Genomic DNA, 13,726 nt, shown 5'->3' with positions numbered 1-13,726 from the left:
CGATACTAAATTCGGAAAGATATCGGGCATATCGGGTCGTTTGAGCTTTTCTGATGGTTGTCTCCACAGAGATATTGGCCAAAAAACAAAGATTACCAGTTGCACGAAACACACACAAAAAAAATGACAGAGAGGCCGTTTAGCGTGGCTTTTCTTTTTGGAGCATCCCTAATAGCGGTGTGCTATTATGTTGGCTTTGTTCGTCTTCCAGAGTGGACATTACTCAACATTTCCCTTCATGTTTTGGGTGTCCTTGTATGCATTGTTAACTATGTTAATGAATACCTTGGTTTTAATCAACTGAGCTATAGGTTAGTAGCCACTTAACTACGGATGGAAAATTAGGGTGTTCTCTAATGTACTGCCATTTAACTTCAGAGACGCATTTTAGAAGGGGGGTGACTATTATTAGAATTTTTACAAGGGTTTGGCTGGAGTGCGAGAAAAAGGGGGTTGGTTGTTACTAACGATATTATGAGAAATGTGAGCAAAGGAACATTTCCAAATGAGCTTTGCAAATGAGTGACTTTCAAATTAAAAGTTCTAAGACTTGGCCAATTTTCTACCTATCCCCCACCTTCCCTTTGTTTCAAAATACGAGAAGATGAAAATAGACCTGTTTAGGGAAGCAAAGGAGGCTTAGTGGTGAGAGCCTCTTATTAAGTGTGACCTGGCTTTGAGTCCTTCTGGGCTTGGTGTTGTTGTTAGTAGAGTTTCTGGTTGTTTTTCACCTGTTTTCTGAGTTCTCCGGTTTTCCTCCCTCCTCAAAAATCATCTTCTAAATTTCAATTTGAACATGGAACGAGGTTTGTTAGCCACTAGCTATTAAGTGTTACTCTCATAAAAATAAGGCAGTTTTTTTGGGGGGCATGTAATGTTTTCCCATTTCATGCTGTGTCATTCCCTTGAGTATCATTTCTTTCTTTGATGGTTGCACATGAGAAGACACATCACATGAATATTGATTCGTCTCAAACAAAGATTCTTATCCTCAAGAGAATAACACTTGGTCTGTGATGGGAAAACATTGTGCACAAGGTAAAGATGTCTGTTGTATCAATAATTGAGGAAATTATTATATTTCATGCATTTTAGCAAATTTTCCAAACAAGTTGGGAGTTTAAATGCTCGTCTTGGATGGACAATAACATATGCTATGCCTGCAGTAACCTACGACATACTCTGGTTCATCTATGGTAAACCCTCAAGTCCTTTTCATTTCATTGCTCTTGGAACTTATAATGCACACTTCATCAAACGTATTCTAGAATGCTTGTTTGTCCATAAGTATTCCAGAAATATTGAAGTGATGTCTGTCATTCAGGTAATTTAAAAAGTATGATTATTTTCTTTAGCACCATTTATTGTTTACTGTTATATTTAGCACTGGCCATACTATCTGGTTATTAGCTGAGCAGAGCCAATGTAAAAAGGCTCCCTAGCCCCTTCCCATAGGGATATTAGACTCATCATTAATTCTTCCTGGGCCAAATTAAACAATACACACAGTACTAACAAAGGTATACACAGCCAGATAACTAAAGGCAAATAAACTGATTGTTCTGTGGGAAGCATGGGTTGTATACATGTAGCTATTAGAGTGGTTGCTGGCTAACCAGTGCAACCTGGGTTCGATCACTGGACTGGGTGTCATACAGTAGTAGAGTTACTAGTTGGTTCCCTCTTGCACTTCAAGAGTTTTTCTCTGGCTTCTTGGGTTTTCCTCCCTCTGATAAAATCAACTTCTAAATTCCAATTCGATCACGGAATGAGGGCTTCAGCTTTGTTAACCACTGGCTATTAAGTGCTACCCCAATAAATCAAGGACCAATCATTTTAATATATATTTATTAGTCTTAGTTATTTTCTCTTTAGATTGGTGCATTTTACACACTTGGAGCATCAGTACAACATTACTGGTGTAATGTATACACAAGCGCAAATGATGGAAACCGGCTAATGAATAACAAAATCCTTTTGATTGTTGGGTTCGTTGCTTTTATTGGCGGAGAATTCATAAACTTCTACCACCATGCTTTGTTGGCAAGCCTACGACCAAAGGGATCAGCACCAGGCAATTATGTTGTACCATCTGGTGGTCTTTTTGATTTGCTTGTTTGTCCACATTACTTTGGGTAAGAAATATCTATGATATTAATACTATGATATTAATATTATGAGATAACTGTCGTAAATCTTTATGATTTATAATAGCATATTAATTTATAGTGCACAAATAACAATCAAAATTTTTTCAAATATGCAAAATTTTCAAATGCATATTCTGTTTGGTCAATGGTGCATGCTTTATGAGAACACACTGGACATGTGCAAGGATATGCACCAAAATTAGTGCAACAACTACAGTGCAACCACATTTATTATATTCTATGAACAGTGGTTTTGCTGCCAAACAAGCTTTTACCTGCCTTTTTTTGATGAAACCATGCCTTTATGACTGCACACAGCATGAGCGCGAGTTTTTTATTTCTTCATTGTCATACTTTTGTGTAAAAAATTATACTTTTCTAATAATTTTCCATTTTGATTTAAATTTCTTTCTTTTCTTGCTAGGGAAATCATTGGATGGTTTGGTATGGCAATTTTAGGTCAACATTCCTGCCTTTACCTATCATGGTTATCTATGGTCGCATACCTGGCAGGCCGCAGTCACCAGACCAGGGAGTGGTACCTTAATAAGTTGGATCACTTCCCTAGAGAACGCAAAAATCTCTTCCCTTACATTTACTGAAAGATCTCAAGAAAAAGCATAGCATACCTCATAGAAATGATTATGAATGATTTGTATTTGTGTTGATTTTATTTTTATTTTGTGTTTGTCTGTTTTGGAAATGACATTAATCAGATTAAAAAAATATTATAAGATTTTAATTTCGCATCTTACTTTTAGATTATTCCATCTCAGTAAAAGATCTAGCAATCTGATGATGGTGATTTTGAGCATTTTTGTCATTTTAGCAGGTTACAGGGTTCATGCTACTCCTTAACTCCTCGAAGACTCCTTGAATTCAATTCGCGTTTTCAAGGGCACTTGAAAAACTCTTGAATTTTATGATGTTAGTGAAACTCCTTGAAAACTCCTTGAATTTTTGCTTCAATCATTACTTGCATGGTTCTGAAATAGATGTAGTCAGAAAGATCGGAAAATCTGAAAGTTGGCCATGTGCAACCACGGTGTAAAACCTTGGCATACATGTAGTTAGCTGAACATACTCCTTGAAAATTCATTTTTGGGTCCTTGTATACTCCTTGAATTTTAAGTGGTTACCTCAGCACAAACCCTGAGGTTAATAATCACAGATCACAGATAAACATCCACTTAACATCTCCCTTGATTCATGAATTTTTCTCCAGGGTTTTCAGTTTTCGTCCCTCTGCAAAACCTAACACACAAAATTTCAAAACAGGTAGACCTTTTTCGAGTTCCAAATTACCATCGTTTTCCTTGATTACAGGCTTATTTACTCAGGGTTAGCCTTATACCAGTCACAATATTAACAAATACTAATGGTAAAAAATGCAATACAAACACTCTGAAATTCCACTGACCTTCACTGGAACAGGAGTATTCTGCACAAAGTCATACCATATTTTGATCAGCCCAGAGATTGTTTTCAAGATATAACAGGGTTTGCTGAGGGAGAAAAAGCCTGCAGATAACTAAACTTGGCATCACATGTGAGTAGAGTTTGTTGGGTCTCTCCCTTAAATTGAGTTTTTTTTCTGTGGTTTTCTCAATCAGCAATGTTTGCATAGATCATTTGCATAAATGACATATAAATTTTATTAGCACCACAACCAAAATGACGGGGTAGTGCAATATGACATTTTAGTCTTTGCTATATCAAAGTTATTCCATTACAAATTTTAACCTTTTTATAATTGTTTTTATTTAATTCTTTGCATGTTGCACAAGTCTCTGGCAACATACAAGGTCAACACTGTACATGAAAAGTTACTAACTAATATAACTTTAACAAATATAAATATAACTAAAAAGAGGACAATTGGTTATGCATTATGCTTTCCCATTTCGGACCATGCCATGTGCCATTCCATTAACAAATACTGTATCTTTGTTGAATAACTCGTTCTATGATGATATGCAAAGGAGTGGAATAACACGATCAAAATATAGAAAGATATCATAAATTGTCTAAACCACTTATAGATCTATTTTTTTGGGCACAAGTAATGTTTTCTCATTTCAGACCATGTATATATTATTCTTCCAAGTTTTACTCACTGGTTCACAAAGGAATATTACTCAAGGGAATTGTAAGATATAAAATGGAAAACATCCTAGGTCTTTGCACCTCTTCAGCTTGGGGTATAGACCTGTAGTGTGACCATAATGTTGTTTTTTTTTTTCATTTAAGACTTCATCAATCCCTTGAAAATAATGTTTTGTTTGAGTTGTGTTCATATTCATGTGTCTATTTTAAACAAAGAAATGATACTCTAGGAATAACATATGGTCTGAAATGAGGAAACTCATACAGTAGTAATAATCTATCATATGACAACTTATAAGACTGTAAATACTAATAGCCATTAATCAGAAACTTGCTTTTCTTTTAATAAATACATGGAATGTCATTAATATCAGAGTGCATGAAGAGAATGCATGTCACAAACAAAAATATTTTCATCCATTGCCAGCCTTATTCAACGTGATTATTGACCGTAAAGCTAGTCACTTGGTGAAAACAAAATTTTAACCAATACTCCATTTTACAGTTCTGTTTGAGTGACCATGAATAATAGTTGCAAATCGAGGCTGCAGTTTCCGCACATAGCAAAACTATACTTTTTATCATGCGCGAAAACTCCAGCCTCGGCTTGGAACGGAACTGTAAAATGGAGTATTGGTAAGCTTATGATAATTACATTGTATAAAAAAAATTACCTTATAACATATGGTAGGAGAACTTTGAATTAATATATACTTTCTCTTTAGTAAATGATGCTCTTATATTTAATTTTAAATTACAATTTCAATTGATAGTTTTTGCTATTTCTATCTGAAGAATGATTAAGATGCAGAATTATAAGATTATATATTTATAATATATTATTTCCCTATTTTGTTCTGGTTCATTTTTTTTTCTTTATCTCTGGCAGTTTGTCATGTTTCTCTGGTTTCCTTTCTGCAAACCTAGACAGCTCCAGGAATAGCATGTCAAATATGCAAGCTGTAGAAGCAATTTTTGGTTTAAAGAAATTATCCTGCTTGTAGGCCTTCGCATGAAATAACTTATTGACACCTGTACTAAACAAAAAATTTTTTCAAGGTCTTATATTTATCAACTTCCCCTTGATCATGCTGCTTTGATGAACGTCCAGCTGTTAAACTTGGATTAATACTCTCAACTGTCCTTTTTCCAGCTTCCAAGGAACATAAACAAAATACTGAAGAATATGAGTGTAAAAAATGGCTGTCTTTCAAAGGCTGTCCTTCAGTTGACTGCAAATCTAGACCAAGTTCACCATTCCCAAAGAATCCTCCAATAGGAACTTTAGGGAACACTTGTTTAAAGATTCGAGATTCTACATTTCTGGAAGAGTAAAATTTCTCTCCTCGACCGACACAAGACACCATGAAGCAGGCACAACTCTCTGAACAGGAAACATCAAAGTTATGAAGTTGTTGCAAACTCTTGGTAACTCCATCAGCAGTTTCACCATGGTGCACAATAGAAACTGCCTGAACATCCTCGCCAGCTATACCAAGACCTATAACGCCAGTATTTTTGATTTCATTGTCTACAAATAGTAGAGAGTCTACCAAGCCACCAATTATAACAATGTTTGACTTTTCTCCATCTTCACAGCCATTTATCTATTAAAATGAGATATGAAACAAAAGTGAAGAAATATAAAACAAATTTATGTTTAGGTACTCTTATGGAAGGCATGTTGTTTTACACAGGGGAGAGGGCTAGGGGATTCGCCATAATTCCCCCATTGTGGTAAGAGTTTTTCATTTGCTCTTTTTCCCTTTACTCCCAAGATTTACAATACAATACAATACAATACAATAGACTTTACTTTAAGAGGGTAGCACTTCACAGTTTAGGAAGTAAACTGATGACCCTGTAGCCCTCAAAAGGGAAAAGATAAAAATGAAAAAAAAAAAAATCCCAGCATTTTTTTTGTTTTGTTTTTGTTTTTTTTCATTTATTTTGCTAACGCACTCATGCAGTCCAAGATCTTTCATGAATTCCCTCAAAATAAACCATAGCTTCCCCTCCATTTTTTTTCTTCTCAAGCAAACCCTTACCTGCCATATCCCTGACGCAACTTTTCCTATAATATCTAGATTGTATATATCTCCTTTTGCAAACAGAATGGCAAACTTAAGTTGCTTATCAGCAGGAATGTTCAAGGATGTTTCCCAACGTGATTTAAAAGACCTGTTGTTGCGGACATCAGTGCAGCTCATGTTGAAGGTACACGTACTAATGCCATCCACTTTTGGCATGATTAAGAGTGACACCCCTTCTGCCATTTCAATCTCTTCAGGCTGCTCTCCCTCTTCACATCCTATTATTCCACTTCCAACACAACCAATGACTGTACAACTTGCTGGAAGTCTCGACTTCACTGACGTTATAAGACCGCGAACTTCATCTCGTCTAGGTTCACAATAATCTTGAGATCTGCTTACAAATATTATTGCTGCTGCGGGAAAAATTCGGAGATTTTCCAAAAAGTCATTGATACAAGAAACCATCAAATCCATTGATAACTGAAATGAAAGAACGAGAAATGAGAGAATGAAAGAATAAAATGAAAGTGAAACAAATAAATTACATAAACAAACAAACAAACACACACACATATATACAACTTCGAGAATTTTATAACTAAACTATAACTAACTTTGTTTACAGTTTCTTTTACAATCTAATAGATGTAAATGAATGAATTATACGCGAAAGCTATATCCCCCTACGAATGTGATAATGACTAAGTTTAATGAGTTTGAATTTAAATTATAGCAGACATCACCAGACCAAAATCCTCTTACCAAACAGCATTTAATTTCTATTTATCAGAATTTTTGTGTCACTTGATCTTAAGATACGACAAATTTCAATAAAAATGATGTTCTTAAATAGAATTTATAAGCTGATGTTTTCAAGGTCTCACTCCGGCTTGAATTTTCTCAGTTTTAGAAACCGAAATAGCTAGAAGATTCAGCGTAATAAACACGGTTTACCCACCTTGGAACTACAAGGAGTACCAATATTAGTGCCATGATGAACCACAAAACTCGCCCATTTTGATTTTCGGAAGCGAAAAACCCTCTTGGTCATGTCTCTCCATAGACGACAAACTTGAGAGGTATTCGCGAGGTCTCTGGCAGGAAGGAACGATAAAACAAGCTCTACAATTTCTCCGAGGGCTAATATAGACTGTGGAGTCGGTCTGCCTAGTAAACTCGAAGTCATTTTAGGGTTTGAAGTGAAAGAAAATGGCTCAACTTGCTTAACCAATCCTTCCCTTTTAACCTGTGTTTACAGGGAGGCCGCTATAAATAAGAGAAAAGACTGGGTCAGAGTAAAACACAACCCCCCTCCCCTCCATAGATACTTAGAAAAGTGCTAGACGTAACTTGAAGGACTAGCTTTAGGTATTTAAAACTACCAATTAGAGAGTGTGAAACAGGTATAGTGTATCTCTTCCCTAGTCCTTAGAAAAGAAATGAGGATTTTACCCCACCTTGATAGGAAAAGGGGTAGCAATATTATCACCAATGATCAGTCTTTGCTATTGATTCATTTCAAATGCAAATTATTTTTATGTAGAAAGTTTGTGGCACAATTATCCCAGTTTAGATAGTTTTAATACAAAGAACAGGCAGCACCCTTGAAAGTGTTGGGGGCTTGAAAAACATCTGCAAATAAATATAAGTGGGCTCCCTGTGGATTTTACGAGTACCTCATAACCTCTGGGACTCTATAGTACAGAAGCTGGCCCCTCTTTTGACCGCTCCACTTTTGTTGGGCTGCCTTTGCTTACAGAAAGGAGCACAGGAAGCCAACAAAGGCAAAGCAGTCAAAGGAGGGTCCAGCATATGGACTAGGGACTCTCTTGCTATGACACTGCTTTACATTTTCTGAAGGTAAAATTTTCTAATCTTATTCATTTTTCTTTATTCAATCATTCTTTTTATTTATTCTAATTATAATGAACTAGATACCTTTTTGCTAGTTTTGTTAACATTAGTTTAGATACAAATAATATTATATTACAATTATTTATTTGAGGGTGGGGTGGGGGCAACCAATAATGTGGTAAGATCTTAAATTTTTGTTTTTTTTTCCATTTTTTACATACACTTGCAAATTTCCTGAAGTATTGGAGTGGGAGGGAGGACTCATATTTCATAAGTCAGGGTTTGGGGTGTGCAAAACCCTAATGGCTTAAAAATGGGCCTATGTTGTGGGATCGACTTGAAGTTCTTTGGTATTTTCTACCCCACCTTCCATACTACAATAAAAAATGGTCCATCAAGATACTATTTATGTGCTATCTTGAATCCAGTATACTGAATGCAACAATCTGTTGATTACAAAGAAAATGAAACAAAATATTAATATACTTTCACATCACAAAATATCAATAATCATAACTTTCTCACAGTTACTTTCATATTGAGTTTTCATTTATTTTCAAATGCAATTTCTTTCCGTCGGTATGCCTTTATTCTTTATTATTCATCAAATGATGGTGATGATGATGGTGATGATGATGATGATGGTGATGATGATGGTGATGATGATGGTGATGATGATGATGATGATGATGGTGATGATGATGGTGAAGATGATGATGATGGTGATGATGATAATTATGATTATGATGTTGACGATGATAATACAATGGGTTTGACAATGGATGATAATCATGATAAAAAATACCTTGTCTTTCAGCTGTTGACAGATTTGTAATGCTGCTGTAAATAGTACAACACTGTCTTTAAGTCTCGGAATGCTGCAATCAACCTGAAACACAAGCCTGAACATCAATTGACTTCAATTTGGGTAGAAAACATAAAACTTGTGATCAAAATGAAATTAATATATCATTCAGTAATATACAAAAACAAAACAAAGTGATCAAAGACTTTAATTTAATCAAACTGCAACCTGTGAAATATCATCATATTGATAGGTTGCAAACATTTCCAAGAGAGTCAAAAGACAAAAATATGGTGCTGTTAACAATGGATGCTAATGAGAAATCTTTTGTGAAATGGCACCAATGCTCACCAATGCTCCCTGCAATCAAAGAATATTAAACCAGGAAATGGCTCACAGATGAAATTGAAATTTAGTGTGTTTTTTTTTCAGAGGGAGGAAAAATGATTGAAAAACCTGGAAAAATATTTCCATGATATATGAAGCAATTTTTTGTGTATATAATCTGTTGAATTCAGTACCTCAAAGTGGCTGTTTATTTCCATCCATTTTGAATTGTGTTCACTGAAACAAAGTATTGTCACATCATCATGAAAAAAAGAAATATTGTTAACAGAAATACCAAGATTACAGAGCAATTTACTAATGTCCATAACACTGAAAGTGGGTAGGGGTGCGCTGAGGGTTGCAAATGTAGTGGTTATAATTATTTAGCAGAAAGTGTGTGCAATTGGGTGAGAGTATATATAGCTTCCCCAGCCCCTCCCTCTCGGCAGTTTATGGATACCATACACAAAACATTCTTAACTAACATTGGAGAAAATGCAACAAGATATAAATGTGGTCAATATTTTCTTACAATGTGTGGCCCACTTGATCTCCTTCCATTACTTGTTTCTGGTGACAAAGAAAAATCTATAACTATATATATTTGTATACTTTACATCCTTGAAACAGCAAGAAAAACCATCCTACTCATTTCACACAGTCCAAGTCATAGCATAAATTTACTGTCCATGGAATCAATTATTTACTGCTATAAGTGTTTAAGAGTGTTATTTTACAAAATTCTTACAGGATTTTGAGGAGGCACAGGAAGGGTTATCAATGTAAACACTGATAATACTAGCTTGTCACAGTTGATGTAAAAATTAGACGCCACATCTTCAGGAAGGCTGGGCTTGAAAGATTTCTGAAAAAAAGTTTCAAATGTATGTTCAACTCTCTAACCAAGTAGTAGCTACACTACCTTTAATTATTAATCTCTTATCACAAACCTTGCTGCTAAGACTTAAACAAATTGGTGAATTTGGGTAAGAGTGCTTGCTGATGCAAAATCAGTTCGATTTCCAGACTCTGTATAGTAATGTGAGTACAGTTGCTGATTGGTTGGTTGTCTCCTCTGCTTCAAGGGTTTTGCTTCTGGTTCTCCTGTTTCCCTCTCTCCAAAAAATCCACTAATTCCTATTTGAATTTCAGTGTTTGAACAGCTATTGCTAAATCTCACTCATTCATTTATGACCTGAGTGTCAGGCCATGGGGGAGGGGAGGGGGATGGACCAAGAGAGCCAAGAGCCTGATACTTGGGTTAATTCATATATTTATTTTTTTATACCTGATTACTTGAGTTAATTATATCAAGGACTGGCATCTTTTTGGGAACCATCAAGCAATTCTTTCCTTTTGTGAGACAATTAGCTATATCATCAATGATCTTGAATAAAGACATAAACATCATCTATTAATAAATCTTAGTCATAAATGTATGCCTTGACTTAAAATTTCTTGGGTAATAGGAGTACCTTGCTGACTTCTCTGCCAGATGAATAATTATTCATATTTCTCATTTCCTCCACTTTTTCAGTGCAAAGTTGGAGGTAGTTGATTGCATCTTGAATCTGTTAAGCAAAATAATATTAGCCTTATTGGAAGTACTATAGGTATAATTACCATTTTCATTGCTACATCAAAGCTTTCGAATGTCAAAGTTGGTCATAAGTCTGAAGTAGCTGGCTGTGGTTCAATATAAGGTACATTATATGAATGTCTATATATTCAAGGTAATTTATTTTTGAATTTCATTAGTTTTCTAACAATCAAACATACCTGTTGAAGCCTCCATGGATGGCTGTCCCTGATAAACACTCTGAAACCTGAATTTGAAACCTTTGGGAGCCTAAACTTAATATCCTGAAAACAGTACCAATAATAAATATACCAAAAATGCTTACTGGTGACTTTCTTCTATTTTATGATCTGGCCTCCTGGACAACACTCAAATTCCAGATCCTTGGATGGCCAATCACTAAACTTCCTTTAGATCTTGACCTTAGTCCTATCTTACACAGAAAATTAATTTTCCAAAAAAATTACTAATGGTATTTAATTTTCTAAATATCAATTTATTAAAACCATAGCACCTAGCTTTTACTGGGAAATGGTGATGATTGGGCCTCATTTGCAGATATCCTCTTTGGTTGCCATGCAAGACTTTAGTGAAGCATTGCATGACAACAATACGATAATGACAAAGGGTGATGACAATTTAAGATATAGTGATAATTATTGTTTGTGCATTTACTTACTGCTTTGGAGATGTCTTCTCCTTCAATGGCAATGTAACCCTTTAATAAGTCGGCACTAAATTTTCACACCATAAATAAACAAAATAAATAAATAAGTTTTACATGTGAAATAATCCTTTTTTAGTTTATAGAAATGCATATTTTTTAAACATGTTTTATATACAGTATTATGTTCAGTTCAAGTTTAACTAACATTGATTTTTATTATTTACTAAAGATTAAGTTTACTACCTACATACGTGATATCATCATTATTCTGCAGCCCCCCCCCCCCCTCACTTTTTGTGGCAAAAATACAAATATAATTAAAAAACGTTTACTATCTTTTTATAGCTATTTTCCTTTTTTCAATATGCTTAATTTTCAAATGCCAGCCCCCCCCCCCCCCCCCCCCCACTTTTCAATATGCTCCGCGGTTCCTGCATAAGTAGACACTCAGTCACTAGACCCAATCATCTATTATTTCATTTCCAAGTATGTGTGATTCTCTTGAGTATTATTCATTTCCTCACCAGTAGGTTATGAGTAGATACATTTATTTTTTAAATAAAGAGACATTCTTACTTGGGAGTTGATAGCATGAAGTAGTCTTGAGGCTTTGGAGGATCTCCTATAAATTCAATTAGCTATAAATTATGGTTTTGACAATTAACCTTGGCAAACTAATTATTATTATTTTATATCCATGGTTGAGAATAATAGCTGATCATCAGACGATGTCTGGCCAGAATACTCCATTTTCGGTTCCGTTCGAGTGACCACGAATAATAGTTGCAACTCAAGGCTGCTGTTTCCGCGCATAGCAGAACTATACTTTTATCATGCGCGGAAACTCCAGCCTTGGCTTGGAACAGAACTGTAAAATGGAGTATTGGAACTTGTCTGGTCAAATCTTTGCCTTGCCACCAGTCAGTTTGACCAGTAACGTTGAGCCAAAAACCAGGTATGACTGAGCTATAACTAATTTGGTCGGCCATCATAACAGGCTACTGACAAGCTGTTGTTTTCAGCCATGAATATCAGACCCAAGCAGAAAGTGAAAACATTTTTTTGTCAGACTTAAAACTCTGTTTTCAAATTGTTCAAATAGAAATGATTAACTAACATGATGTTGGTAACAAACTAAAACAAATAACATATTGTCATCTTAACTTTCTTTATAAAGCTTTTATTTTGCTTTCTAGTTCTGTAATTTACTTGTGTGGAGTTGACAAAAAGGTTTTCAAAATTAATCAATATGTACATTTGTACAACAATTTATATATTTTTGTATAATAAATACCTTGTCCCTTGTTGGATGTGGATACGCTGGAAAACTGTAGCCACATTAGACATTCCTTCAAAACAATAAATATATCTCAAAATCATGTTTTAAAAAGTGTTTTTGGGAGAATATACAGCTGATCTATATCATGCGTGACCAGTAATTCCAGTAAGTCAAAAGTAGGACTTTATCACGACTTTATGCTTAGTTTCAAATCTCCAATCAACTACTCCGATACTTCGATACTTCTTTCTATAGATTGTAAAGCTGGAATTTGTTTTCTGGTATTGCGATGTCAGTTGTGCTGGAGATAGGCCCATATAGCCATCATATTACTTAAATTTAACGAAAGATTTGTCATTAATTTCTTTTGTTATATCAACTACATATTTTGTTTTTTTATTCCTCTGAGAATTATTGCAATTACCTCCTAAATTATGCTTGGGGGGAGGGGGGGGGGGGTGGAAATCAAAGTAATTACACAAACTTGCAGTGATAACACCAATAATATACTTAGTTAGTTTTTAGCCTTAACTTCGTCTTGTCTTGACCTACCTGAAGAATTGCATCCATATGTCTGAGAACTTTTGGAACATGCTCCCTCAGTAACCAATCAAACTCCAGTTTCTGGAAGAGAAACAAGAAATCATGTAATGCTAAGCAATTCCGTAATGGTTGATAATCAGTTTTTATTGTATTAAATGAAATATTTTAATGAAAATCTTACGCACCATCACTTTTAGTTCTTCTTCATCCGCCATCTTGAAAAATGACAAGTTCAACCACAGGAAGCCCAATAGAAAATATTCAAAACAAAAAACTTTATCAATTGTTCTAGATCTTACATTATATCTTTAAAACGTGGTATCAAAATTATAAAAATCTGAGTCTCAAGGATCCCATTATAAAAATAATACAATAAACTG

At 34.9% G+C, this 13,726-nt stretch overlaps 3 protein-coding genes across 3 annotated transcripts; 1 reads left to right on the top strand and 2 right to left on the bottom strand.

Moving 5' to 3' along the window:
* Positions 1-8: 8 nt before the first annotated feature.
* LOC116293953 (uncharacterized) lies at positions 9-2,892 on the top strand. Its single transcript, XM_031701454.2, has 4 exons — positions 9-311; positions 1,096-1,324; positions 1,876-2,135; positions 2,575-2,892. The coding sequence occupies exons 1-4, from the start codon at positions 124-126 to the stop codon at positions 2,750-2,752; spliced, it is 855 nt and encodes a 284-aa protein (XP_031557314.1). The 5' UTR covers positions 9-123; the 3' UTR covers positions 2,753-2,892.
* Positions 2,893-3,894: 1,002 nt separating this feature from the next.
* LOC116294004 (F-box only protein 22) lies at positions 3,895-7,611 on the bottom strand. The gene is made up of 3 exons (XM_031701522.2): positions 7,251-7,611; positions 6,305-6,772; positions 3,895-5,863 (listed from the first exon to the last, which is right to left on the bottom strand). Exons 1-3 carry the CDS (start codon positions 7,476-7,478, stop codon positions 5,294-5,296), a joined length of 1,266 nt encoding a protein of 421 aa, XP_031557382.2. The 5' UTR covers positions 7,479-7,611; the 3' UTR covers positions 3,895-5,293.
* A 557-nt stretch (positions 7,612-8,168) lies between these two features.
* Positions 8,169-13,702, bottom strand: LOC116293995 (protein rogdi homolog). Its single transcript, XM_031701502.2, has 13 exons — positions 13,532-13,702; positions 13,356-13,427; positions 12,819-12,873; positions 12,101-12,146; positions 11,537-11,591; positions 11,058-11,141; positions 10,754-10,849; positions 10,567-10,665; positions 10,027-10,143; positions 9,811-9,848; positions 9,473-9,515; positions 8,952-9,035; positions 8,169-8,592 (listed from the first exon to the last, which is right to left on the bottom strand). Exons 1-13 carry the CDS (start codon positions 13,559-13,561, stop codon positions 8,560-8,562), a joined length of 852 nt encoding a protein of 283 aa, XP_031557362.2. The 5' UTR covers positions 13,562-13,702; the 3' UTR covers positions 8,169-8,559.
* Positions 13,703-13,726: the final 24 nt, after the last annotated feature.

This window comes from Actinia tenebrosa, unplaced genomic scaffold (genome assembly GCF_029948245.1).
Source record: "Actinia tenebrosa isolate PJP-AT-01 unplaced genomic scaffold, QUT_ActTen_1.0 PGA_scaffold1__47_contigs__length_23844297, whole genome shotgun sequence".
NCBI classification, from domain to species: domain Eukaryota; kingdom Metazoa; phylum Cnidaria; class Anthozoa; order Actiniaria; family Actiniidae; genus Actinia; species Actinia tenebrosa.
Note: the sequence above shows the minus strand (reverse complement) of the source record. Positions and strands in the feature narration are given on the sequence as shown.

Bases quoted from the DNA above. Each gene is read 5' to 3' on its own strand.
- LOC116293953 (XM_031701454.2), top strand. From the start codon at position 124: ATGACAGAGAGGCCGTTTAGCGTGGCTTTTCTTTTTGGAGCATCCCTA. The intron at 312-1,095 runs GTTAGTAGCCAC...CATGCATTTTAG, and splicing joins TTTAATCAACTGAGCTATAG to CAAATTTTCCAAACAAGTTG. The intron at 1,325-1,875 runs GTAATTTAAAAA...TTTTCTCTTTAG, and splicing joins AAGTGATGTCTGTCATTCAG to ATTGGTGCATTTTACACACT.
- LOC116294004 (XM_031701522.2), bottom strand. From the start codon at position 7,478: ATGACTTCGAGTTTACTAGGCAGACCGACTCCACAGTCTATATTAGCC. The intron at 6,773-7,250 runs GTGGGTAAACCG...CTTTCATTTCAG, and splicing joins GTACTCCTTGTAGTTCCAAG to TTATCAATGGATTTGATGGT. The intron at 5,864-6,304 runs GTAAGGGTTTGC...TCATTTTAATAG, and splicing joins TTGCGTCAGGGATATGGCAG to ATAAATGGCTGTGAAGATGG.
- LOC116293995 (XM_031701502.2), bottom strand. From the start codon at position 13,561: ATGGCGGATGAAGAAGAACTAAAAGTGATG. The intron at 12,147-12,818 runs GTATTTATTATA...TTGAATTTATAG, and splicing joins CACATCCAACAAGGGACAAG to GAGATCCTCCAAAGCCTCAA. The intron at 10,850-11,057 runs GTATGTTTGATT...TTTGCTTAACAG, and splicing joins ATCCATGGAGGCTTCAACAG to ATTCAAGATGCAATCAACTA.